General features: G+C 42.3%; 1 protein-coding gene across 1 annotated transcript in view; it reads left to right on the top strand.

Moving 5' to 3' along the window:
* Nucleotides 1-236: 236 nt before the first annotated feature.
* Nucleotides 237-27,506, top strand: part of MAP3K5 (mitogen-activated protein kinase kinase kinase 5) — a 208,795-nt gene continuing 181,525 nt past the window's right edge. Inside the window, exon 1 of the mRNA XM_047734723.1 lies at nucleotides 237-1,081. Within this exon, the coding sequence (XP_047590679.1) occupies nucleotides 664-1,081 (418 nt within the window). The 5' untranslated portion in view covers nucleotides 237-663. The remainder of the gene's footprint in view (nucleotides 1,082-27,506) is intronic.

Genomic DNA, 27,506 nt, shown 5'->3' with positions numbered 1-27,506 from the left:
GCGAGGAGCGGCGAGACTGCAGCGGCGAGGCTGGCGCTGGGACTAAGCGGCCGCGGCGCGCTCTGGCGAGAAACGAGGCCAGGGGAGGAGGAGGAGGAAATAGAGCAGATGAAGGGGAGCTGCCGCCAAGGAGGGAGGCGGGTCCTTTCGGCTGCTGCTGTTCCGGGACGCAGCCCGGGGAGCCTGCCCGCCCGAGAGTTGCTGGCCAGGTAGCTCCCCACCCAGCGGGCACCCTCCCCGGCCGCTCCCAGCGCCCAGCAAGGGAGACGCCGGGGCCGTGCTCCGGTGGTCAGGGCGCACCGCACCCCGAGCGCGGCGCCCTTGAGCTGCACGGCGGCGCACGTTTGCGAGGCGACTTGTCTGCGGGCCAGGAGAAGGAAGCGCTGTCCCTTCCCGCTCAACCTGGCGTCCCCACCCCTTGTACTCTACACCCTACCTCGGACAAGCGGCGCGGCCACGGAGGCGCAGAGGAGGGGTGAGCCGCCGCCGGGCAGCGGCGTCCCTTCGGGGGAGAGGGCGCCTGACAGGAGGCGGCGGCGCGGCGCAGAGGGCGCCACGCGCGATGGCAGCTGCTTAGCCCGGCGCGCGCGGAGCAGCCCGGAGCTGTGGCTGGCCAGAAGGTGTGGCTGGGCGGGGGACGCCGCCGCAGCCCGGCCGGGAGAGATGAGCGCCGAAGCGGGCGAGGGCATCACTTTCTCGGTGCCACCCTTCGCCGAGGGTGGAAGCTGCCGGAGGGGAGGAGCGGCGGTGGCAGCAGAGGACGAGGAGAGCCAGCTACCGCCTCCGGGCAGCTTCTGGAACGTAGAGACTGCCGCCGCCCCTGGTACCGGTTGTCCCGCCGCCACCTCTGGGAGCAGCGCCACCCGGTGCCGGGGCAACTCTAGTAGCGGAGGCGGCCGACGGACCACGGTGGCATATGTTATCAACGAAGCGAGCCAGGGGCAGCTGGTGGTGGCCGAGAGCGAGGCCCTGCAGAGCCTGCGGGAGGCGTGTGAGACGGTGGGCGCCACCCTGGAGACCCTGCATTTTGGTAAACTGGACTTTGGAGAAACCACCGTGCTGGACCGTTTTTACAATGCAGGTGCGTGTGCAACCCCTTCCCCATCCTCCACGGTCAGGGGCCACGTTTTCTCTGGCCGCCGCAGTGGGGAGGGCAGATGTTTTTCTAGGCAGCAAGCGTGCTTCCTACTTCTTTACTTCTTGCCCCCACCTTAGGGGCAGCGAGCGGCGCTGCGTGACTGCTCCTGGCGCTCGCTGCTCTTGGGAAAGAGTGGGTGCTGGTGCAAGATCCTATGTGTATTTGTGCTAGACCGACTGACTCACCCACACCCACCGGCCCGCGCTGGAGCATGGGTCTGTGTGGTCCTCAAAAAGAACTTTTCAGTTGAGCAGTGCGAGATAGTGCCCCAATCAGCCTTTGTCCATTTGGTGTCTTGGTTTCTCTTCTGTTAGGTTTGGCGCATATTTTCCTTCTGTATATACCTGTGACTGTGTTAGATGACGCTCTCATTTTTTTCTCTGTGTAGTTTTGGGAGTACCGGAACCAGGCAGCCGGTCCCTCGCGGAGTACATCTGTAGGAATTTGCATGCTATGTCGTGATCTTACTTGAGCATGTTTAGTGGCTTGGATGTCCCAGTCTTACCGTTTTGAACTTCCACTTAATTACTTCCGAAAGCAATAACCTTGTCGCTTGCACTAGACTTAGGTGGTATCTTTGTAAGGATTTTGGTGGGAGAACCAGGGTCTGTTTTTTATTGCCCTGTATACCATGATGGGCTGGAAAGTACCTAATATAGCATTGTTTAAAATGCTACTGGCTATTTTAATGACTAAGATTGGTTTGGCTATTTAAAGTGATTGCTAGCATAATCCATAAAAAAATGTATCTTTTCATCCTCTCACAGATTCCAGAAAGTGTCATTGCAGTTCCAGTGACTGATGCAATTAGCTCTCTGCTTGCCAATGTCAGGAATAGTAACATGCTATTGAAATTAACATTTGGTATCCTGTACAGCCAAATATGAGAATATATACATATTTTTGTAAGTGTGGGTGGAAATTTTGATTTAATGGTGGTTTCAGACAATTAGGTTCTTGCATTTGTGATCACATAAAAAAGGTTTTATATTCCAGTCTTGCTTTCAGTTCTGGTTTTCTTCATTCTCTTCAAAACACCTGAAGTAGGCTTATGTCAGCTTTGGAATTCAGCCAAAGCTGAATATTTTAAGACCAAGAAGAACTTCATGTTAAGGAAGCCAGACTAAATAAACTAGGGCTTTCTGGTGCTGATATTTTTTACAGTCTCGGTCTTCATAACTGAACATGAGTATGATGTAGCCTAGTTTTTTGTGCGGCTTGCTATAAAAATTGCATAAACGTAACTTTTCTAAAAATTATAGTGCTCTTATTTTTGGATTATGATTTGGAAGAAGCTTCAAAGGACTGAAAGATATGTAAGGAAAACACCCAAGCAAATACTGAGCCTATTTTTATTGCTCTGATAGATTCCATATCTTTTATAGGACTCTGTAAAAAACATCTTAAACTCTAAGCTAATTTGAAAGAAAGTTTCCTAACAAGGCTCACTTTCTGTTTATTCTCCAAATAACTATCTCTGGGAAAGGGAGAGAGGAAGATGACAAGGCAACTGACATTTGAATGGTATCTTTTTTTTTTTTTAAGATTTTTTATTTTATTTTATTTGACAGATAGAGATCACAAGTAGGCAGAGAGTCAGGCAGAGAGAGAGAGAGGAGGAAGCAGGCTCCCTGCCGAGCAGAGAGCCCGATGCGGGGCTCGATCCCAGGACCCTGGGATCATGACCTGAGCCGAAGGCAGAGGCTTTAATCCACTTAGCCACCCAGGAGCCCCTGAACGGTATCTTTAACCCCCAAAACAAGCCCGTGGAGGAAATGCTTAACTATTCTTAGATGAGAAAACCAAGGGCTCCGTAACTGACCTGGACTTATAGGTAGTAACTGGTCAGTACAGGGTTTATCTTCTGGTGGCTGATCCTAAAAGGTCATCTTTGCCCCTGCCGCCTGCATTCAGCTGGGTTGATTTACTCTGAGTTGAGGGAAACTCTCTATCTTGGAGTCATGTGACGGAGAGCTGGCAGGGACCTCGGGAGCCATGGAGGTGCAATGTGGAAGAGTGGGGAGGACACTCGGGGAAGACCTGCGTTTCTCAGCCAGCTCTGTCCTACCTGCTGCCTCATTCAACTCGGGGAAGGCCCCAGTTTAACCCCTGCTTGTGTGTGTGATGTGAACTTGGAGCCTTGTCATTCAACATGAAGGTGTGACTGAGTGAAGAGGGTATCAGTTTTGTCCAAATCCTCTGTTTTTCCCCACCAAGGGCTGCTGAGTTTGATGGTAGTAGAACTTTTTTTCTGATTTCTGAGAGAGCGCTTGCTCCTCCTCCACCAGGGATGGATTTTTCTGGGAAGGGCCAGATGGTAAATATTTTAGACTTTGCAGGAGATCCCTCTCACAGCTCATCAGCTCTGTGGTTGTTGCGACAGCAGTCACAACAGTCCCTAAACAAGTGACTGTGGCTGTATTCCAGTAAAACTTTATTAATTGTCACTGAAATTTGCATTTCAGATTCTTTCGAATATTTTTCTACCATTTAAAAATGTACAAGATTATGCTTAGTTTGCAAGTGATACAAAACTGGCCCTATGAGATTTTTGGCCCCTGGGCCATGCTATCTTTTGTTCTACTTTCACTCCCTCCACGGGAAAGTTGAAATCACTATGATATACTGGGAAGAACATTGTCCCACAAGTTAGATCTGAGTTTCCATCCTGGCTCTGCTCTGAACCACGTCATTGTGAGCAAAATCCTTCATCTCCTCCAAAGGCCTATAAACTTGACCAGGGGCCGAAGTGGAAGGGGAAATGGAGTTAATTTCTAAGCCTCCCTCATTTAATTCTGTGCATTTGCAAAGGGAGGGCAGCATGGTATCCTGGGACAGAGCATCAGAATAAGAGTGTCATGGTCTGCATTCTGGTTTTTGGTTTTTGTCTAATTTGGAGCAAGTCATTTAAAAAAATCTCAGAAAAGAGGGAAAGCTTAGAATAATTGGTCTGTGAAATTTTCTCCAGCTCTCAAATTCTGTACTTTAAAATTACATGAATACAAAATGAATTATTTCCATCCCCAGAGGTGAATGAGGTGCTTTTTTATTTCGTGTTCTTGGCCCCTCAAGGAGTTCAGGGTTAGTGGGTAGGGCACATACAAAGCCTGGTTGTGGTGCGGTCTTTGTGAAGGTCCACACAGAACGCCTGCATTCCCAGGAAACAGAGTCTAGAATCAGACTGTGGGGGTAGGGCAGGTTCAGAGGCAGCTGAACTGGGGTGCACAGGTGAGCAAGGACTACTTGAAATAGCTCGGTTAATGGAGTGGACAAGGATTTGGAGCTTGGTTCCATTTTTACCAGCTTCCCCTACCTGTGTTTCTTGGAGCCTTTCTAAAGAACAGATTGCAGTTCAAGGTTTTCCCTATTTGATTATTGTTTAACTGTAATCTAGTTTGTTCTTCGACTACACTTGTCATTCTCTCTTTCATTTCTGTTCTGAGGGGAAACTAATGTTCTATCAAAGCTTTTGTGAAAATTCATCGTGTTTACATGTGTAAGACTGTCACTCAGAGATGGCAAATGGCAAGCTAACAATGTGCATTCCCAGCCCCCTGCATGGTAGGCAGTAAATTTCTATAAAAGCAGTGATAACAGATGTTAGTGATACAGAGCTACTCTATTCAGGCAGACAGATCCAACTGTAGCATCTTAAAAAAAAACACAGATCTTTTTTAATGAACATCAGTTCTGTGATGTCTAGCTAGAGTAGACTTTATTGCCCCCCCGACTTTGCTTATAAGGAAACTGAACCATAAAGTGATTATATTCATTCATTCAGGTGAAATGACTTAAGGTAGTAGCCTTGGGTCCGTGTGGTCCTTTTCTCTTCTTTTCTTTTCTTTTCTTTTCTTTTCTTTTCTTTTCTTTTCTTTTCTTTTCTTTTCTTCAGAAGCATACTTTTCTTCAGAAGCAGTATTATAGATGATGGTGCAAATCTGAGACTAGCTTGTGAGAAGCCTTGTTAACTCTGGATACTTGAAGTACCGATGCCACTCACCACTTTTAAACATTCAGGAAAGTTGTATTTCCAAGACCAAAAACTGGGGCTTTGAACACAGCTCTCCTTATGTTCGAATCTGTAACTTCTGCTTTCATCCAGTTTCTGGTAGTATTGGGCCAGATGTTACCTCAGCATCACTTTGGGGGGATGAGGATGATAGGAAGTGATGTGGTAAGGTAAGGGACACAGGAAGGATGGGAAAGGCTGCATGGGGAGGAGGGAGGCTGAGCAAGGGAGAAGAAGGATGCTTGGTGATGCTCAGTGCTGGGTGCATGGTGATGCCCAGTGCTCAGTACTTGATGATGTTCAGTGCTCGGTACTTGGTGACTGGACCTGGAGGAAGCGGTGCCAGCTGGGGATCCATTCATGCTTTCACCTCTTTCAGCCTTCTTCCCCTCTTGACTTTCTATTTATGGCCTTCCACTTCCTGTTGATGTAAGAGCCAGGGACATCGCTCTGCTCAAGGCCACTCTTCGTCCTCAGTGGGCACGGGATTAGATGGGCTGTCTGCTCCCCCCACCCCCCACCCAGCCATTACATGCACCAGGGTCTTTCTCCTCACCAGGCTCCCTGCAGATTGCAGCCTGGTCCTCAGCCTTTCCCTCTGTAGCAACAGTGGGTAATAGGAAGGAAACACACGCTGGTTGAAATGGTAAGAATTTAGCTTTTATCCTCTCATCTCTATTATCTTCCTGCTTGATTTGGGCTTGGGATGAAAGTCACCCACGTAGGCCTTGTCACTGGAGAGTTTTCTGAACTTTCTGATGGCATCTAAACTTTCTTTGGTTCCACTGGCTCCCAGCATAGCTCCTTGGGACTTCCAATCTTATTTGATAAAAAGCAAAACAAACACAACCTTTGTCTCCTGTCTATCTCAGACTGACAAGTTCTTGAAAGTCTTCCAGCCCATTTCTTCATTTTTCTACCTTTAAATCCAGGGAGGCTTTTGTATATACATATAGTCTCATATACTTTGAGGGAGAGGGTGAAGTCTGTATTTCTTAAATAGTGGTTCCTATGGACAAGTTAAAAAACAATTGGAAGACTGACATGTGTTTGTCAACCTTTCATTTTCCAAGTAAGCCTACTGAAGAGACGAAAGAGAGAACTCAACAACCAGCCATCTACTGCCATGAGCTCTTAAAAAGAAAAGCTATTTTGGGTGCCTCGGTAGCTCAGTCAGTTGAGCATCTGCCTTCAGCTTGGGTCATGATCTCAGGGTCCTGGGATCAAGCCCCACATTGGACTCCCTGCTCACGGGGATCCTGCTTCTCCCTTTCCTCCCCGCTTATGCTCTCTCTTGCTATCTCCCTCTGTCTCTCTCAAATAAATAAAAGAAAAGCCATTTTTACGTTTAGTTAGGGAAGGCATAACCTTAAAGAGTTGCTCTTTGCATGTAATAAATGTACAAGAAGACTTGGTATTGCTCTTTTATCCCCCATTTTACTAAAGGATGCGTGAAACCTTATGTCACCAATCAACAGAGCAGTGGAGCAGTGTGTTGAGAACCTCTGATATAAACTATCCTGTAGTCCCATCATATCTTTCATCGCTGCTTTTTTGCACAAGTAAGAGACCTTAGCAAAATTATCCAAAGAGTAAACAGAGACAAACTTACACAGAAAACTCTGGTAAGGATGGTATTTTAAAAAATCCCAGTGGTGTCCCACACATGGTTGTTCTCCTGGGTTTTAACTTTTTGCTGGCACACCGTTGGGGCAATTGCCGCCTACCCCCTGTGAACACAGAGCACCGGGCTTGGCTTCCTCTTGGTTTTTTTTTGCTTTTGTTGTTGTTGTTGTTGTTTTTGGATAACTGGCCAATCGAAGCAAAATTATAATGTTCCAAAAAGAGCTTTATTAGAAAATTGGAAAAAAGTAAAACTAAAAAGAAAATTCCAAAGCATACAAATGCGTTTGTTCTTAGAGCACCCACTTCTTACCCCAAATCGTCAACTACAGATTGTCATGACTGCCCCTGCTTTCCAGATTGTTGGGATCCTGATTTCTTTCCTCAATTTGGTCACCTCTGGTCAGCTTGAGACATCCATCAGTTGGTAGTTGGAGTGGGTTCCACCTCCTGGTGAAGCCTAATTATAAGTGCACAGTTGTGGCCTTGGCTCACCCATGGCCTTAGTTGGTGCCAGCCTTCTGGGAGTTTTCTGCTACAGCTCAGTTCCCCTCTGGTGGCTACAGGGACTGTCCCCTGCTTCCTGTTTCAGAGGCCTTGTTAGAGGACTGTTCAGTTCCTCTTTCTGATTGCAGGATAAAATTGGTTCACAGCTTCTTTGTGGAGCAATGGGGGATTGACAAGTGCAAAGCCCAATGAATACGCAGATCTCCACCAATAGGCACCAACTGTTCTGCCTTCCAAGTCGTTGCCCGGAGTGGTCTCCTCAAACACCACCCTACCCTGTGTGGGGCAAGATGAAAGTTGAGAATGTGGTAAATGAGCGGTGTGGGCAGTGTTGTAGGAACCCACCACTCTGTGGATTGCAGGGAGAAACCCAGAACCCACAGCCTTGAGAAGGTCTTAAAAACAGCCTCACCCTCCCATAGTTTGAATATAGGTAAATGGGGACACTGACTATAGTTAAGAAAGATACCATTATTTTTAGGGAGCCAAATTACGAGACCAGTGCTCTAACCCCTGAGCTACGGAGCCTAGGGAGCCAAATTAAATTAGCCAACTTTATCATGGCATATAAAACAAAAAAAGGAAAGCAAAACAAAATTATAAAAATTTTTAAAAATCCACTGGTGTTTCTAATACATTGGTTTCCTTAGCTGCTTTAATATATTAGCTTTTCTCTCTGGCTGGAGATACTGGTTAAAGAAACTGATCCAAAGCTGTGCCAGATCATTGGAGAAGGAAGAAGGGTACGAGAGAAGGCTCATTTTTAAGGTCTTACCTAATCCAAAAATTTAAAAAAGTGAGTACTTGTATCTTGTTTTATTTTGTAGTGTTTTTCCCCCCCAAAGAAAACAAAAACTCAGAGACTCATAAACCAGGCTAGATCTTGGTAATTTTCTTAGGGGAGATAGAAAGGAGGAGAGAACATTTAAATGTTAACAGCATCTCCTACTGAAAATCCCAGCCGAGCAGATCTGTGTAACTTAAATGCCACAGGTTGCAAAAGGAACAGTAAACATTCCATTACAAGCAAACATTTTCTATTACAGTAGGTAATCAACAATGAGGAGAGCAGTTGCCTTTGGTAAATGATTCATACAGGAAGGAAGTTATATTCCTTTGTATAGCAAGTTTCTTAAAATGGTTGTCACCAATTATATCAGTATTCTCCACCACTTTTAGTGGTTTCTAAGAACTCTTAAGAAACTTGGGGAAGGACTACCCTAGGGAATGTCCGTGAACTTCAAGCCATGTATTCATTGACTCTAAGTCCTGTCAAACCAATTATTTGCCTAAGCCAAAGAGTTCATTCTCCTTAAAAAATCTTGGTTACCCCTATTTCTTATGAAAAAAAAAAAAAAAATCATCCCAGGAGAAGGAGTCAACGGAGACTATTGGGTGTCTAGTACCTCTTCATGTCACATTTAATTTTTCTAATATGTTGATTGTGACAACTATCAGCTTGTAACCCAGGCAGCCAGCACAAGCAGTGTGATTCCTAACACACAGGGCCCATGCATTCATAACTCCAGCTAGGTCTTTTCCACTTCATAGTTTGGTTATGTTGGGGTGCAGGTGATTTTATTTGGCTAGATCAGAATGATAATATAAATATATGTTGTCCTGTGCAATGTCATCCTCTTTTGATCATCTTATCAGCTCTATAGAATAAATCAATGTGGCCAAGTAAGTACCTGGATTTTGCAGTTGAGGAATGCCTCCTTGGAGAAGGTATGTGATTTGGCTAGAACAAATCACATGGTGGAGTAGGAGTCAAAGTCGGGTCTTCTGACTTCCAAATCGGGGTGGTTTTTCCACAGTGCCATACCTTTCTCCTGCAGTGAAGGGCATTTCAAGCACATTTGCTCTTGGAAAGGATCTGTGCTAACCTCTTGGTCCATGGTGGTAGGATTATTATGAAGAAGAGGCATGGGTGTAAGACGTAACTCCTGGACTCCTCTTGCTCACAAATTTCAGTGACTTTTTAAAAAAAAATATTTTATTTATTCACTTGTCAGAGAGAAGGGGAGAGAGAGAGAGAGAGAGAGAGAGCACACAAGCAGGAAGGGAGGCAGGCAGAGGCAGAGAGAGAAGCAGGCTCCCTGCCGAGCAAGGAGCCCATGCGGGACTCGATCCCAGGACCCTGGGATCATGACCTGAGCCAAAGGCAGTGGCTTAACCCACTGAGCCACCCAGGCGTCCCAAATTTCAGTGACTTCTTATTAACAATCTGGTAAAATAACCCATCAGAAGGCTGGGACGATCCACTGGGCTTCCTCCAGGTAAGTGTTAGGCTATTTTCTGGACATGGTTCATCAGAGGGACTTGCAAAGTGTAAACCAAAACAAGCCTTTCTCTAGAGGGAACCCAAAAACTGGGTTTACAATGTATCCTGGGGATTGTTTCTTTCCTTGGGTCCCTGAGAAATTTGCCTTCCTGTGCCTGTGTCACTTTCCTCTAATGTTAGAATAGATATTCTCAGTAATTCAATTCCATGAGCATTTATCATTTGCCCTTAATGCGCCTCTTACTCTGATGGATGCGCTGAAGAATCATGGAACAGAAGCAGGTGTGCCTCTGTAGGGGAATGCAATCTTATTACATGTGTTTGTTTTCATGGGAAAAAGTGATGTTAAGGAAGAAGTAGGAGGAGCTACCTGTACTCCCATTCTTCCCACCCAGCTAGTTCTTTCTAAAAATCCTCTGTACCTTGTTATCTGGCTTTTCATTTGTATCCTTTACAATAAATGTGTAATAGTAAGTTAAAAAAAATTACTTCTAAAAATGAAGCAATGAAACAGTTCAGTCATGAAGAAAGTATATAGTTTATGACACTCATTCATTCACTACCTAGATACAGTAGCTGTTGAACATTTGGACATTTGTTTCACTTCTCCATCCCTTTTAGAGAAATTAATTGGTCTGGACAAAACTAAAAGCCCCTTTCTGCCACCTCAGTTTCCCTTCCTGGGAAAAATGTTTCCTTTACCAGAAGTGCTAAATTATAATTTTCCAAAAATCCAAAATCATGGCTTTCTGCAAATATATGTCCAATATTTAATTAACTCATTATTTAATAAGAAAACCAGTAAGATACTAGAATCAGTTAAAGAAAAATTTGAAGAGCAGATATTATCCACACATACAGTCAGGAATGCAGAAATGAATTTGCTGGTAGATACGAAACTAACTAATGTTCCTTAAGGCAAATCTGTGAGTGTAAATGTTGGAGTGATCTTCATTATGGAATGGAAATGAGTTGTATCTCTACCGAACAATAATCACTTGTGTTGCTGGAGACAAGAATTATTTGCATTACTGTTGGTTCCTCACAACTTAATGTTTATCCCAATAGCCTTGTGAAATGGACTCATGCCTTGCAGGACAAATCAGGGGCACATCCTTTAAAAAATTCAGGTAGTTCCCAGAGGAATGCACTGCCCAAAGCCAGCCCTCCACTGAAAAGATACCCAGTATTCTCTTTTACCCATTTCCAAGTCTTCAACAATTTCTTTTCACAGAAGGCTAGTCGTTCTCAGCAGGCTGTATGCCCGTGGTTTCCTCAGGTACTCTGACCCAACCTGATTTAGAGGGGCCCACTGTTTTCTTTTCTGAGCTGCTCTGCCCTCTGAAGTAGTGTGTGCCCTGAGAAGGTCCCAGAATCCCCCCGTTTAAGCCGGGCTCCTGATCATAGTTGTTTCAAGTCAGGAAACACGTAAAAATTGGATATTAAGGTATCAGTCACCTAAGTTTGGGATGTGATAAGCAGTCCAAAACCCTGTGACCAGAACCGTCAGAAATATACCTGCGTGATGCCTGCAGTATCTGCAAATCTGGTTTCCTTCTTCTATTAGGAAATCATCATCATTACTCATGGGAACTTCAGTAATCCAGGCTGCTCCAAATAGGTTTAGTTTTTGGAGGACAGAAAGTCCTTGCAATATTTTAGAGGGCTGGCAAATGGCTGTAAAATTCCACATGCCAAATATCTTACTCTGGTCTGTAATTTAAGGCATCATTCCCAAATGGGCCTCATGCCTTACCATGCCCTGAGTGCTGTGCCAGTCGCTACATTCCTGATCATTTCCAATCTCTATACCAGCCTAATGAGGCAAATAGCATATGGGGATCAGTTTTATATATGGAGAAGTTGAGACCCTGCAAGGATTATCAACTTTCCCCGTGTCACATGCCACTGAGGGGCAGAGCCAAGTTTTGAACCCAAGACTGATTCCAGAGACTGTTCATTTATAACAATGCTCTCCTGTCCCTCCGAAACAAACTATTTGAAAACATTTAAAATATTATTCATCCCATAATTACAGTCATCTCATCAGTAATCATTTGTCAACTACTTAAAATCTGCAAGATTTCTTTCTAAGGTCTACAAAAATTAGGTTAAAAGAGTACAATCTCTGCCTTCTATGATCTTACAGCTTACCACTGAGTTCAACCATGTAATAAATTATTATTGGAAGCCTACAAGATGCACAGTGGTGCTCTAAGTAGTAAATAAGTGAAAAATCCAAGGGGACCTTTTTGAGGACTTTGTAATGTGGGTGATTTCATTGAACACTACACAGGAGAACAATGTTTATTACTACTATAATATGTGTGGGAATGCATTGAAAATAAAAATCTTACACAGTTGTAAACTGTGAATTAGACTCCCTACTTTATTTTTATATGAAATTAGTATCATACTGAAAATTATTTAAGTAAATTCCCAGATTTTATTAAACAACTTTAAGATCTTTTGTAACTATTGATAAAATCTCATTAATTTGAATTGCAAGGGAATATTAGAATTCTTTAAGTAGAAGAATTTTTTTACACTGACTTTTATGGAAGCAAGTAGACTTACTGCCTGAGACTCAGAGCCTTTTTTCTTATATGCTGTTTTTCTAGTTATAGAATTTGATCTGTATTTTAATTTTCCTTGTAATTGTCTTTTCATTTTGTGAAAAAAAAATGTAGGCTGTCCTACATAATTGAAATACCCCCAAAACATAATTCTAATATACATATGAATGACTAAGTTTGAAATCTGGGCTACCTTTGGAGGTTCTAAACAGTATTTTTGAATTAATACTTTACATAACATCTCCAATTATTTGCGAGTCACAGTCATACAGTTGACATATGTTAGTTCTACCAAGACAAGAGTTCCTAGATTTTTAAGAATTGGGTCTTGGGAATCTAGCTTTCATTGATTGAGTGAAAATTTAGCTATTTAGGACTGGACAGTAGGATTTTAGTTCTTCAAAAGGAACTTCTGGACAGTTTCCCAGATACACTGGCCAAGTGCTTACTGTTTATATACAATCAGAGTTAAGAAAAGTTTGTAGACAATCAGTAGAGGTAGGAAGTCTAGCTTTAACTCTTTATGTATATGTATGCACTTATTATTAGTTGGAAAGCATGGTTGGGGTACAAGTTGCTTGGCTTGACCTAGTGAAATTAGAGAACAATGTGGTAGCTTACACAGGAGTTATGACAAGAATAGTTGGCTTGGCCTTCCTTGCCAAGCAACTTAGTGCTGCCAGTATTTTATGTGCTTAAAGTATACTTGGCAGTTGTTAAATCTGAAATAAAATTGGAAAGGAAATGCTATCTTAGACTTTTAACAAAACCTTAGACTCTTCTTCTGCTTTATAAAATCAGTAGTGTAGAAAATTCATTTAATCATTGAATATCACATATGAGTGGGTTACCCGAGGACTGATACTGCTGTGTTTATTAGAATGTCAACCAGGACATCTGCATTGTTTCTAAAGTCTGAAATTAAGGGCTGTCAGCATTGCAAAATCTTTGCATTCATTTATGCTTTTAACTTAACATTTAATTTCCAGGAATATTTTGTTAGTGTTTACTAGTCCACTTAACATGTATTCAAATGAGTGGCACAGTGCTAAGTATTAATTTTTTTTTAAGATTTTATTTATTTATTTGACAGACAGAGATCACAAGTAGGCAGAGAGAGAGGAGGAAGCAGGTTCCCTGCCGAGCAGAGAGCCCAATGTGGGGCTTGATCCTGGGATCCTGGGATCATGACCTGAGCCGAAGGCAGAGGCCTTAACCTGCTGAGCCACCCAGTGCCCCGCTAAGTATTAATTTTGATTAGTTTGTGTCACACTAAGGTATAAGTGACAAAAACTCATACTTATCATAAACATAGTATATTGACAATGTTCACTTTTTAGGATTCTGTTTAAGAAATGAGTTAGATGCAAAGTACATTAGTTAAGAAGACAAATTGCAGGAGCATTTAAAAGCTGCTAACATGTAAATATTCATCAGGGTTTATTAAGGACAGGGCTAGGGAATGGGTTTATGGGAAGTTTTAAAGTTCAGACAGGATCCTTCTGTTCTTGACTCTTTTGTTGAAGGCAACATTAAGGGAAGAAAAATGCAGACAACTCCCAACAAGAATTTGTAGGTGACTGAGCTTAAGTAACCTTCATGGGTTTTATGACTACATTTATAATGATCATTACCTCTGGCTCATTTGTGCCATTTATGAAATCTTTAAGAAGGTAAAACCTTGTGTCCTAAGAGTGACACTCTTCTACTTCAGCCAAATCTCTTACACACTTAGAACTAAGTGTGTAATATTGCTCTATGTACCTGGTTTGCGTCCAGCATTGACCCATGTTTTCACTGTTTGGTGAGATGTAAGCAAGCAATGGGAAAGCACAGCCTCACACTTTCCAAAGCTGCATGGAACTCAAGACTCTGCATTTAGTCAGATATTAGTAGAGAAGCAGGTTTCATCTCGTTGACAGTGTAGTGAAAATTCTTTTTGATGGATAATCTTTTGATTATCCAGCCTCATAACTCATGTGCATGACATATTTCCATGCATTTTTATTCTGGAGAAGGCCAAGAAGGGTCAGATGCCATCCTCAAGTGGTTCCAGAAGCAAGAGAGTGGTTGCCTGTGTGTGGTGACACTGGGAATTTTGAAGCAAAATTGTGCTGTGATATTTATGTTGTCATGCCTTGATTTTTCCCAAGATCACTGCTATGTAATAGCTGTGGACTTTCCTCTAAAAAATATCATTAGGTATATTAGAATAACTTTGCAGAGGCAAATATATGAGGCAACCATGATTTTTCTATCTTCAAATTTCACTTTTTTTTTTTTTTTTTTTTTTTTGGTTTGTTCTCCTTAGTTTATTTCTCAGGGGAATAAGAACATGTTACCTAAACAGACGGCTATGCCAGAGGATAAGCCACACTTAATTTGAGAAGATTTTCTGAGCGCATTAAAGGAGAAAAAGGCTATGATTGGAGAATCCAAGGCCCTAATCTGCTTTCAGTTTTCAGTTACCTGATCTAAATGCTGGAAGCTCAATTTAAAATCTGGACTGGCTTAGAAGCTTCTGATGACTTTATGGCGAGTCTATGAGAATTACCTTTTCAAGATTTTAGCCTTTAGCAATAGAAGGAAGTATTGCTCAACTTTAAGGCCAAAATGTATACCTGATTCCCCCTTAGCAGGGAAATTCCTTCATCCAATATATTGCTTGGTTATTGATGAGTTTAATAAGCTTAACATTCTTATTCATCTAAGCTAAGAATAATCATGGAATTATTATCCTCCTATTTGTTATTCTTCCTTTAAGATCTGCATAATTTTTTATTGCATATGTGTCAATAGCACCAATTCTCTCCTAAAATAATCTCTTAAAAGCTATTAAATAAACCTCGATTTGCTTTAAGATGCAGTATTCAATGCATACTTGATTCTTTGGGGGATATTTAAAAAAGGGTATTACTCCATAAATCTTGCATCATATGTGAAATGACTAAGAAGGAACAACTGACAAAGTCAAGTCCAGTGTTGTAGGATAATAAGAAATCCTTCATTTGAAAGGTCTGATGTAGTAGAAGCAGTTCCAGGATATTTAGGTGATTGTTAAAATGTAATTCCACATCTCTTTTCCTTGTCTGTCTTGTTTATCCTGTATCTCTAGTACCTAATACCATACTTGGCATGTAATAGGCACTTAATACATATTGATGGGTTGAACTAAGGAATATTGCACTTTCCCCTTCCAGTGTTTACTAATTGGTTTTGCTGTCTGTCTTTCCTGCTTAAGTGTGAGTTAAGCTCCTAAATGGCAGAGATCACCTTTTATGACTCTTGACATCCCCCAGGTCTTATGTGTCTGTGCTTGACCTGTAGATGTGTTCTTGATCACACTTAATGCTGCTGCCGTAGAATAGAATTCAATGAAATCAACCCTTCCCTTGGGGAGCTCACAGTCTAGTGCAGGAGACCCTCCTATAACCATAGAGTAGGTTGTGCCGATTGTGATACTGGAGATTTATATGATGTGCCTGGAGAGCACAGATGACAGGATTCTTCTCGGGGAGGAAGGGAGTGTGGAGGAGGTTTGGACAAGAGGTGACATTTGAATCAAGTCTGAAGGGTAACAGTGAAACCACTTATTATGTGCCAGGCATTTTAAATTACAGGACTAAGTGATTCTTCCCTTAAGAAAGAGGTAGAATAAAAAAGAGAGCCTATTATGGAACCAAAAAAACACCAGCATTAAAGATGGACAGAAGCATCGACTAGTGAAAAAGAGTCAGGAGGTTGGGCAACAGATTGGGTAGAGTTCTGAGAGAGAGAGAGAGAGAGAAAAGGAGAGTGAGCTCCCTGAAGGTGGCCTGAAGGTGGCCTAAAGAAGGCCTTCAGGTCAGTAAAGCAAACTGTTTCAGAGAAATAACTGAGGTGGTTAGAAGGCCCCTGATAACTTTTGGCAGAGTAGTTTCAAGAAAGCAGGTGCTAGCAGCTGTCAGGATAGCGTCTTGAATAAACAGCAGGAGGCACATAATGAAGAGTACTATTTGAAGAAATGTGTTAGTCAGAGAAGTGGAAAGAGAAGGCAGTCCTGCTCCCCGAAGTCACCTGGCCCGGTCCTGCTGTACATATCTGTGCCTCAGGGATAGGCTGCCATGAGGAAGCCTTTGTGTTCTCAGGTATTATCGCTTCTGTGGGAACGTGGAATACAAATTCCAAACCCCTTTGTTCCAGAAAGAACTTTCGGAGCATTGCCTTTGTAAAGGTCCTTGTTTTCTTCCTAGTTGGAATTAGCTTTTCCTTATTCTGTGACTTAGACCAGTTTGAAAAAACAGCGGTAGCACTTGATGAGGGGTTCTTAACTGGTTGAATTCAGTTTACAGAAGTGTAGGACTTGTTCAGGATGTGCAGGTGTTCCCTAAGCCAATGGCTAGGTCAGGCTAGGGAAGTGTCTCATTCGTCTTTTCCAGGGGCCGGATTTCTCGGGCTTATGAAACTAAAGAATAAGAACTGGGACCAACAATGTTTTTATAGTTTTGTCAGCCACTTGAAACACTTCATTGCTTATAACACTGGCCACTTAGGAGTACAAATGATTCCTTTTTTAAGGAGACGTTTTTGATGAGTGCCATCTCACTTTGTAAACTTCCAGTGAAAACACTTGTAAAAACAAAAAAACAAAAAAACCTCTTGGTTCCTTTTTAGGTTTTCCTCACCTTGGGTTCCAAACCTCTCCCTCGAGGAGGACTGCTCTGAGTAGGTCACTAGAACAAACCTTGTGTTCTGAAGTTACTCTCACTACCGTACGTGTGCTTCCATTTGTACTCATTGTCTGTCCAAAAAAGCTCCCTCCTCCTCAAAAAAATCAGGTAGTTACTGTTGTTTTACTGGCTTCACTTGGAATCACCTCCCTTGGGCCTTATCTTTTATATGTCCTACACACAGAGGGGAACACAGTACTGGCTGATATTCCTGATGACACCCCCCCCCCCCGCCTTTCAGAGGGAGTCTGAAATGCCACACTTACCAAAATGGGAGAGGGAAGGGACATATTGGCCTAGAAGACTTTTGTATATTCAAGGATGACTCTGAGGACTGAGGTCTCCTCACCCCCTTTTTTATAATAGGAGACCATTACTTAGCCAAACCTCCAATAACGTATCTTGAAAATCAGTTCTTGGAGTGAAACTTGAATTTTCTAAAAGAGCATTTCCAGAGAAAACCTATTTTTAAATATTGAATTGTTGAGATAGTACAGAATCTTTTTTGAGCATAGTAATAATAAGAGTAAATATATTAATAAAAAGATTAGGGTAGATGGGTTAATTGTATGGTTTTCTAGTAACCAGCCAACTAGGTTTCTTTCCTTTGTTCATGTGGAATGAACAGAAATACCCTCTTCTGGTGTCAGATGTCTTCTGAGTTTGTGTTTTTAGCCCAGGCCCTACTCCCTACTCCCTGCAAAGCTGTAGGCTTTGCCGTCTGATTACACACCTGTCATCACACAGGTACCTCCAACTCGTTTCCCTAGAGAAACTGGTCTCCTCTCCTTAAACATCTCATTACATGGCTCTAAGTTTTCAAAACCCAGAACCTGCTCTAGATTCCTTTCAAATAATCAGAAATTGTGTATATATTAGGAATTAGGGTTGCGTGGTGACAGATGGTAGCAACATTTGTGGGGAGCATAGCATAACTTGGAGAAAAGTCAATTCACCATGTTCTGCACCTGAAACTAATGTAACAATGTGTGTCAACTATACTCAAATTAAAAAAAATAAAGAAAATTTTTCCAAATGTATGACCTAATTTCCTTAATTTGAGGCTTATTATAGCATTTTAATTCTTTACCCAGATCTTTTCATTAGTTAAAACTGATCATTTACAAATTGTGATCTTGCTTTTAAATGCAGAGTCTCGCTCTATATATAGATCTGAGAATTATTCATTTGGATTTAGAAAGTCTGATAGATTTTTCTTCTTCTACACTTGATTCTTTCCTCCATCTTGAATTTATTTTGTTTTATGATGTAGGAGAAGTAATGTATCTGTATTCCAGTGTACTGTGACTGGTGAACGGAAGTAACATTTAAGCTACATGAAATTGATAACTGTAACATTTCTTTAAATATTTAATATTTGTTCATGGCATGTTCTGAACTACATCAGTTACTTTTTTTTAAAGATTTCTTTATTGGAGAGAGAGAGATAGCATGCAGGGTGTGGGGGCAGACAGAGAGGGAGAAGGAGAATCTCAAGCAGACTTGCGCTGAGCTTGGAGCATGGGGCGCCTGTATCAGTACTCCCATCTCTGGACCCTGAGACCATGACGGGAGCCGAAATCAAGAGTTGGACCTTTGACAGATTGAGCCACCCAGGTGCCCCTACCTCAGTTATTTTTATAAATGATCTTCTCCCTTGCTCTTAACAAGAATTCTACCAAAGATAATTTAACCCTTTACACTTTGCTCAGAGTTGCCGTTACAAACATCAGTTGTTGTACTGAATTGCTAAGCTATAATAAAATTCTGTGAGAGGAGCTGAGCTTTTTTTTTTTTTTTCTTTTTTAAAAGATTTATTTATTTGTCAGAGAGGAAGAGGGAGAGAGAGCATGAGCAGGGGGAACTGCAGGCAGAGGGAGAAGCAGGCACTGGGTGGAGCAAGGAGCCCAATGTGGGACTCAGTCCCGGGACTCTGGGATCAAGGCAGATGCTTAACCAACTGAGCACCCAGATCCCCCTGAGCAGCATTTTTTTTACTAATGTGGCAAGCCCATTTCTTGTCGGGGGAGGGGTAGGTGCAGAGGTAGCCCCACATGGCCTCCCCTTCCATTGAAGAAAGAGGCGAGGTTAGTAACAGCCATCTGGTTACTTTTGTTAGTGTAGAGCAGTGATATGCTTGGGAGCTACTTATGTGTGTAGTAGCTGCATACACCAAACCTTCCTTCCCCCTCCCTCTCTCCCACCCCGGCCCCTCCCTCCCTTCCTCCCTTCTTCCTTCAGTGAACGTTGGTTGGATCTACATCCTGAGCCACACATTGGGGATAGAAAGACTGTGACATGAGCTCTGTCCACAGAATAGTCAGATGTTCGTCTTCCTCTTGCATCTCTCTCACTATTTGTTTTTCTCTTTACTCTCACCTCATCCCACTTCTAGGTACTTTTTTCTATTTTTTTTTACATCACTTCTTCAAATTGAGATATAACTCACATATTGTAAAATTTACCCTCTTAATGTGTATTAATTCAGTGTTTTTAGTAGATTTACCAACTATGCAACCATCACCAATATTTAATTCCAGAACATTTTCAACAGCCTCACATATAAACTCTCTACCCATTAGTAGTCACTCCCTACCTTCTCTGTCGTAGCAATTACTGTTCTGCTTTCTCTCTCTGAATTTGCCTATGCTAGATATTTCATAGAAGAGTCATTATACAATAAATGGTATTTTGTGACTGGCTTCTTTCACTTGGCATAATGTTTTCAAATGAAAATTCATGTTGTAACAAGTGTCAGTCCTTCCTTTTTTCTGGCTGAATACTATGTCATTCTATAGGTATATGACACATTTGGTTTACCCATTTATCAATTGACAGACATTTGGATTATTTCTGCTTTGGGGCTATTCTGAATAAAGCTATAATATACATGTTTTGGGGTAGATACATATTTTCTATTCTCTTGATTATATATCTAGGAGTGAAGTTGCTGATTCACATGGTATCTCTGCTTACCTTTTGAAGAACCATTAATCCATTTTCTGAAGTGTGTGCACCATGTTCTGGTACCACCAATAATGTATGAGGGCCCCATTAATCCACATCCTTACTAATGTTTGTTATTGTCTTTTTGATTCTAGATATCCTAGTGGGAATTAAGTGGTATGTCATTGTGGTTTTTGTTTGCCTTTCCCCAATGACTAATGATATCGAGCATCTTTTCATGGACTTACTGGCCATTTGTATGACCTCTTTGGAGAGCTATGTATTACGATCTTTTGCCCATTTAAAAATTTTCTTTTATTGTTGAGTTGTAATCATTTTTTACATGTTGTACATATTCCACATGTAAGTCCCATATTAGACATCTGATATGTAAATATTCCTTCTATTTGGTGGGTTTTTTTTTTCATTTTCCTTGCTAGTTTGCTAATGTCCTTTGAAATGCAAACAGTTTTAATTCTGATGAAATTCACCTTATGTTTTCTTTGTTTGCTTATACTTTTGAAGTCTTATGTAAGAAACCACTGCCCGATGGTGAGGTCATGAAGATTTTCACCCATGCTCTCTTCTAAGAGTTTTATATCACTCTTGAATATAGGACATGGATCCATGTTGAGTTGATTTTTATGTATCAGGTGAGGCAGGGGTCCATCTTCAGTTCTTTCGCATGTGGACATCCAGTTGTCTCAGCACCATTTGTTGAAAAGACTGTTGTTTCTTTCACACCTGAATTCCCTTTGGCACCCTTGTCAAAAATCAAGTGACTACAAGTGTATGAGTTTATTTCTCAATTCTGTTCCATTGATCTACATATTATCCTTATGCCAGAACCACATAGTCTTGATTACTTCAACTTTGTATTAAGTTTTGGAAAGGAAGTAAAGGAAACATGAGACCTCCAACTTTGTTCTTTTTAAAGACTGCTTTGGCTGTTTTGCTTACCTTGTATTTCCGTATGATTTGTAGGCTTATAATTTCTGCAAAAAAGATAGTTGGGTCTTCTTATTTTTAAAGATTTTATTTATTTCTTTGACAGAGAGAAAGATCACAAGTAGGCAGAACAAGAGGCAGAGAGACAGAGGGGGGAAGCAGGCTCCCTGCTGAGCAGAGAGCCCGATGTGGGGCTCGATCCCAGGACCCTGAGATCATGACCTAGCCGAAGGCAGAAGTTTAACCCACTGAGCCACCCAGGCACCCCTGGGTCTTCTTATTTTTAACTGTCCCTCATACTCTTTCCTTTCTCATTAATTTTTTTGCTTCTATTTCTTTTGCATTTCTTGGCTTTCATGACAACTGGCCTCGACTTTTGCTTCTTATTTTTTGGCTGTTGAACTGCTCAGTGAACCATGACTACAGAGTTTCCAGGTTTTGGACATTTATTGTCATTTATCACACTTAGGAATGGGTAGGTTTCACTTCCTCCTTCCATCCTGCCTTTCTCCCCTCCCTCCCTCCCTTCCTTTCTTTCTCCCTTTCCTCTTTTCCTTCCTCCCTTTCTTCCTTCCTTCCAGTGGGTTTGATACTTACCAGAATTATCAATGTTAGCAGAGTCTGACTTAAGAATTAATAAGAATCACTGCTTTGTCTGCTTATTCCCTAAAATTTAAGTGTTTAAATATGAAAAGTCAAAATGTTTCTTGAAAGGGTTATTATGGTGATAAACTTGTCCCTTGTGATTTGGTTTCTTATACAAAACATAGAAAATCTGGGGCGCCTGGGTGGCTCAGTGCCTTCAGCTCTGGTCATGATCTCAGGGTCCTGGGATCCCCTGCATCGGGCTCTCTGCTCGCCGGAGAGCCTGCTTCCCCCTCTCTCTCTGCCTGCCTCTCTGCCTACTTGTGATCTCTCTCTCTCTCTCTCTCTGTCAAATAAATAAATAAATAAAATCTTTAAAAAAAATAGAAAATCTGATTTTTATAAGAAAAAAAATTTACTGGAAAGTTAATTTGCCTGTAGCATACTTAGCTATTGAAGCTCTTTCTGAAAGTAGGCCCAGTCTTTAAATATTTCCAGGGCAAGAGTAGTTTAGCATTCTGTATTTTGCAGATTCAACCTCTCAGTGTTAAGATAGTAGATGAGGAAATGGAGTTTATTATAGATTTAAATTTTCTGGCATGGTCTTGATTTGCTTTGAAACCTCAGAAATGTTACCTTTACTTAGGTCCTCACATTGACTTGCTCTTTCTTCTATAGATATTTCAGTAACTCCGTCCCCATACACAAATTCTGACCTATCCAGTTTTGTTGAATCAGAGCTCCTAAAACCTCCTACCCTAAAACCCAGTTGTTGGCTGCCATGTCTGGTAATGAAGGAAATGAATCCAACCCCCCAGATAACTTCACCAGTCTGTCCCTTACCACAGGTGAGTTGAAGGAAAGCAGGTTTGAAAGGGCACAACAGTGACCCACTTGGCAATGAGATCTGCAGTGCTCAGCTATTTTTGCTTTTAAATTGTGAAGTGATCCCAGAGGTCCTCCTTATGGGCTGTTTTTTGCCAAGTGATGGTTTGGCCTTGTTCTGAAAGAAAGGTAAACCAGCACTTTGACTCAGAAACCTATCTCGCACAACAGTGGGTGTGGATTTGCAGTGAGTTGATCCTGCGGCCAGTCTCCAATGGCCCTCACTCCCCAGTGTGGGGAGCTGGGGGTAGGAGCTGGCTTGGGTCCTGGCCTCACCTGCAGCTTCCCTGGTTTGTTTGCTGCTGGCCCAGACAGATTCTTGTCCACCTCATGACCGGGGGTACAACCAGAATAGCTCTGCGGGGAAGGGACTGTTCTTGGCATATGGAGAATCTGAGTGTGTTCACCTTGGGGATTTATATTTCCACTGATCAGAGAACCAGAATAAACAAAATCATGTCTTTTGGGGGAAGGGAGGGAAGCCATGTGATGCAATGATCAAAACACGGATGGTGGCTCCGAGTCTTGGCCCTTGCCACTTCCTGAATCTGTGCTCTTCTCTGGCTGTAATGTTCCCAAGTCAAAAACAGCAAAGCAGCCTCTGCCTTCTGGGCCTGTCCAGGGGGTTAAAATGGCGTGGTGCACCTAAGGAACTTTGCATGGTGCCTGGCAGGTCAGAGACTGTTGGAATACACAGGACTGTGGAGGCTATTTAATCCAGCACTTTATCTGATGCATCAATCTATCAGGAGGCACTTATGTGCTTTTGTTATGTTATATTGCCAAATGGCCTCATACATTTGATTTTTGAAGGGGGGGATCAAATGATGAATTCTGGGGAAAAAAAAAAAAAGAATTTTGACCTTTTTGTTTAGAGACCATTTCAGAAGGTCCCCACTGCCTGGGTATTTGGTGGCAGGATGATAGAAGCCCGCGGGCCTAGAAGCAGGTACATGGCAAGAGTGGGCCCCACAGAGACAGATTTGCAGAGAGCTGACCCCAAAGAGTGCACACAGCTCTGCTCCTGAGCTGAGCTGTGGAGGGAAGCTCACATGCTTCAGAGTTGGGAGGCTCCTTTGTGTTTCAGTCCTGCCTCACCTAGCCTCTCTGCAGCAGGAAAGCCTATATTTTACCACAGGTGTTTTTTTGTTTTTGTTTTTTTAAAAAAGGTTTTTATTTATTTATTTATTTGACAGAGATCACAAGTGGGCAGAGAGGCAGGCAGAGAGAGAGGGGGAAGCAGGCTCCCTGCTGAGCAGAGAGCCCAGTGCAGGGCTTGATCCCAGGACCCTGAGACCATGACCTGAGCTGAAGGCAGAGGCTTAACTCACTGAGCCACCCAGGTGCCCCATATTTTACCACAGTTTTGAGGGTTCTCGGAGAAAAGAAATCTGAAAGGAGCAGGCACACAGTCGGTGCTCAGCCTACATACATTTATTCACCGTATTGACTTCCTATTTTGAGAGGTCCGTGTTTCATTTCCCTGCTGCTGCCTAACTAACTCTACAAAACCCAGGATCTTGAAACAACAACCTGTTACTATCTCTCACAGCTCAGGGGGGTGACTAGATCCAGCTGGGGGGTTCTTTCATTTCACAAGAAGTTGGTAGGGTCTGCAGTCATCCAGGCTCTGGACCGGTTTGGAGTGTCCCGGAAGGTTCATTCCCATCAGCAGATGCCGGTGTGGGCGATGTGTGGGAGCCTCAGTTCTCCTCCTGTGGCCTCTCCACATGGCCAGGTTGGATTTCTCACAGTGTGTTTGCATTGTGAGAGAGAATGTCTGTGTGTAAGTTGTTCCAGGAAGACTGAAGGGAAAGCTCTCAGTTCTCATGGGTTTGCTTTCCAAATCCTCAGAATATTATGTTTGCACCATTCAACTGGTCAAAGCAGTCCCAGTGCCAACTTAGACTCGAGGGAAGGGGGAGAGTTCAGTAGGGGAAGAAGTAGGCAAGTGCCTACAGAGGGGTAGGAATACAAGTCAGAAGCTCTGTGTCTGCCTCACTCCCATATCATAGCTAAGTCATGGAGAGAAACTGAGGCCTGGACCCTGAGGAGGGTCATTTGATTTTGAGAAAAAAACAATTAAAACTCAAACCTGCAAGTATGTGAATAGATTCAGCAAGAGTACACTTTACATGGAAAAAAGTTTTTCCTCTCTAAATTTTCCATTTCCACAGATAAGTCTGGTAGAAATTTACTGTCAAAATACTGTCCTGACACTTTTTGCTGTCTATCAGAAGAACATCAGCTTGAAAGCTGACCTGTTTCCCCACACATTGGGACCCATTGGGATTAGATGGTTAAAACAGAGACAGGACAGCTAAACATTTGCTTGAAGTGGAGAAGACAATGAACAATTTTGTGAAAATTTTGTTTAGACCTCTAAGACTTCATCTTCACTGACTAGTTATGCAAAGAAGTGGAGATTGTGACCTTTTAAAAAGCTATACAAATTAGCATGCATCCAAGACTCACTACCCAGTCTCAGCCTTGGGAATGGACAAGAATTTTGACATTTTTTTTTCCCCTTCAGCTATGTAGAGGGTGAAACAGTGCAGGAATAGGTCTGCAGAGAAGCCCAGGCAGGAGCAATGGCAGTTAGCCAAGAGACCTCAGGAGGTTGGGAGGGGGAGGGGGCAGTAGCCTCTCCCAAGGCCAAGTGAAAATAGGAGCACGTGGTTCATGGGCTGGTTTAATCTGCAGGCAACCTGCCTATCCCTAGAGGGTTTTGCAGCCAGTGTTCAAATTTCCAGAAAGATAAAGACAGAATACAGGACGTACTTTCTCTTGTACAATTCCCTTGTGCCCCCCCCCCACCTTTAATTCTACTTGGCTTTAGAAACTCCAGTGGGAAGTTTACTCTTCTTTTTGTATTTTTCCTAATCTAAGCCCTCCTCGAACCTTACCCACATATACTCTGTGTCTTATTTCTGGTACTGTCTGTGGACGGCTGAACCCATGAGGAATGTGAGCCAACCTCTCTCCCTAAACTTTGCTCAGAGAACACCTGAGAGTCATGTGCAAACATCGGCAGACAGTTCTTGGCTGGGCATCCCATCGAATGTACTGTTTATCTTTGGAAAAAGCATTGGTTCTTCTACTTGGCAAACAAAAAGTCTCCAGCTTTAAATGCATAAAGTCAGGAGCTCTGTTGATCTGTTTGCTTATGCCTATACCCATTCCCTTCTCCATCACTGCTCTGTTTCTTCTAACTCCCTGGCTGCACCATCAGGATAGATTTTTCTTTCCTATTTTTGTCCCTTGCTGCAAACTGACACATTGTTGTCTACTAACATTGGAAACAGAAAGTATTTGTGTGACTATCTTTAAGCGTCAATGGATTTTAAATTTAAAGAGCCATAAGTTAATTTTCAAATTCTTTTGTTTCCTTTTCTAACATTTTATTGAGCAATGAAGACATCCTATTAATCTTTTAGTTTGGGCTGGATTGCTGTGGACCGAGTCAGTCTTTCTGCAAAGCATGCATTGTATCTGCCTTTGCTCTCAAGAGGGCCATTTGGTGGCTCACCTCTCTCACCTCCTTTTCCATCACTTCTTTGTGCTGAATAGTTGCTACAAAATGACTTTCTAATCAGTATAGTTTTCCAGGGTTTCTGACCAACTCAAGGAGGAAACTCAACTTGTTAGCACAGCATGCGAGGTCAGCCTCCTGCTCGCCCTCCACAAGCCCTATGATTGGACCCAGGCCCCTCTTTCCCCAATAAACTAAGCCCAGGGATCTCGCCATTCTTGCGTGTAAATGTCATTCTACTTTTATTTTCCCATTTTCCCCTTGTAAGTTCTATAGTTTTACTGTGATGAGAGTTGCAGGACCCAAGGATTTGGGAAAATGAACCGATAGAATCTTCTAAGCTCCTTCCCCCTTCCTGCCTGGAATTCTCTTCTCACACTTCCTAGGGAATACCTTTCCATCTTCTAGGTCAGCTCTGCGTACCTTCTCTTCTCAAAGAGTCTCCATGCAGGCATCTAGTTGTTCCCTGTTCTGTCTCCCCATAGTGCCAGCTGCTCGCTTCTGCATTTTTATGATTGACCCCTATAGGGTGGTGAGTATTTTTAGTTTGATTAAGGTCTGGTTTTCTTTCATTTTTATGTCCCTAGTGCTCACATATAATAAATGTTCAATAAGTGTTTCTTGAATAAATAGATTAATAAATAATGCCATTCTTTAAATTCATTGAACGTATGGGTGTTGACAATTTGATCATTTTCATAAGCAAAACATGCCAGAGCTTCATGTAGAAAATCTTTTGCCTTTTATTCTAGTTGTTGCTCCTGGTTAAAAAGAAAAGCTAATCAATATATAAAGTGACACGTGCCGTGAAATTTGGTGTAAGATTTACTAACCTTGGGTGCCTGGGTGGCTCAGTGGGTTAAAGCCTCTGCTTTTGGCTCAGGTCATGATCTCAGAGTCCTGGGATGGAGCCCCACATCGGGCTCTCTGCTCAGTGGGGAGCCTGCTTCCCACTCTCTCTGCCTGCCTCTCTGCTACTTGTTATCTCTCTCTCTGTCAAATAAATAAATAAAATCTTAAAAAAAAAAAAGATTTACTAGCCTTATCTGCCTTTAAGTCTTTTATTGTTTTGGGGGGAAAATAGTCTGGTGACAATCATATATATGATTGGCTGCTGACTATGCTTTGCTGTTTCGGTGTAAGTTTGCATGTTTGTGTCATCATATAGCAATTGAAATACCCTGATGGCTGAGCTTTTATTAAAAATACTATCTTGCTTTACCACAAGATGACAGAGGACCGTTTGAATGGTCCCATGTGCATTCTATCCTACTTGCCTTGCTGTCTGTCCGTCAGAAGACGCTCAAAAGATAGGCAGTGACTGGCGTCCCCTGTCCTTGCTGGTTGCCTTTATTGGGCAGTTTTCAGATAATAAAACATTAGCTGAAGACTTTAAACGTGTTCCCTGCCTCCAAAATTTAAACATGTAAAAATATTATTTTAGCTTATTTTTACTTCTCCTCCAAAGTTGTGCAGACTTTTCCTATTATAATAGTAGGTAGAACCTGTTCTTTGAAAATAGGGAATAGTTTGTCTAGGAATAGTTTTTTATGTTCCAGACTTCTGCTTTAAGTGTAGTTTCAGTTAAAGGCTACTTTAAGAAATTTCTTCTTGAAAGATCTATTCAGGACTATGTTTTCTTAAATTACAGTAGGGACTCTTGTTACTGATTCTTGCTTATTTTCAACAGTGGGAAATATGGCACAATCAGGAACCAACTTCTTATTCATCTTTGTCCCTATTGTTCAGCCTAATGCCTGCTGC

The sequence above is a fragment of the Lutra lutra genome, chromosome 6 (genome assembly GCF_902655055.1).
Source record: "Lutra lutra chromosome 6, mLutLut1.2, whole genome shotgun sequence".
Taxonomy (NCBI): domain Eukaryota; kingdom Metazoa; phylum Chordata; class Mammalia; order Carnivora; family Mustelidae; genus Lutra; species Lutra lutra.
This window is presented reverse-complemented; position numbering and strand designations above follow the sequence as displayed.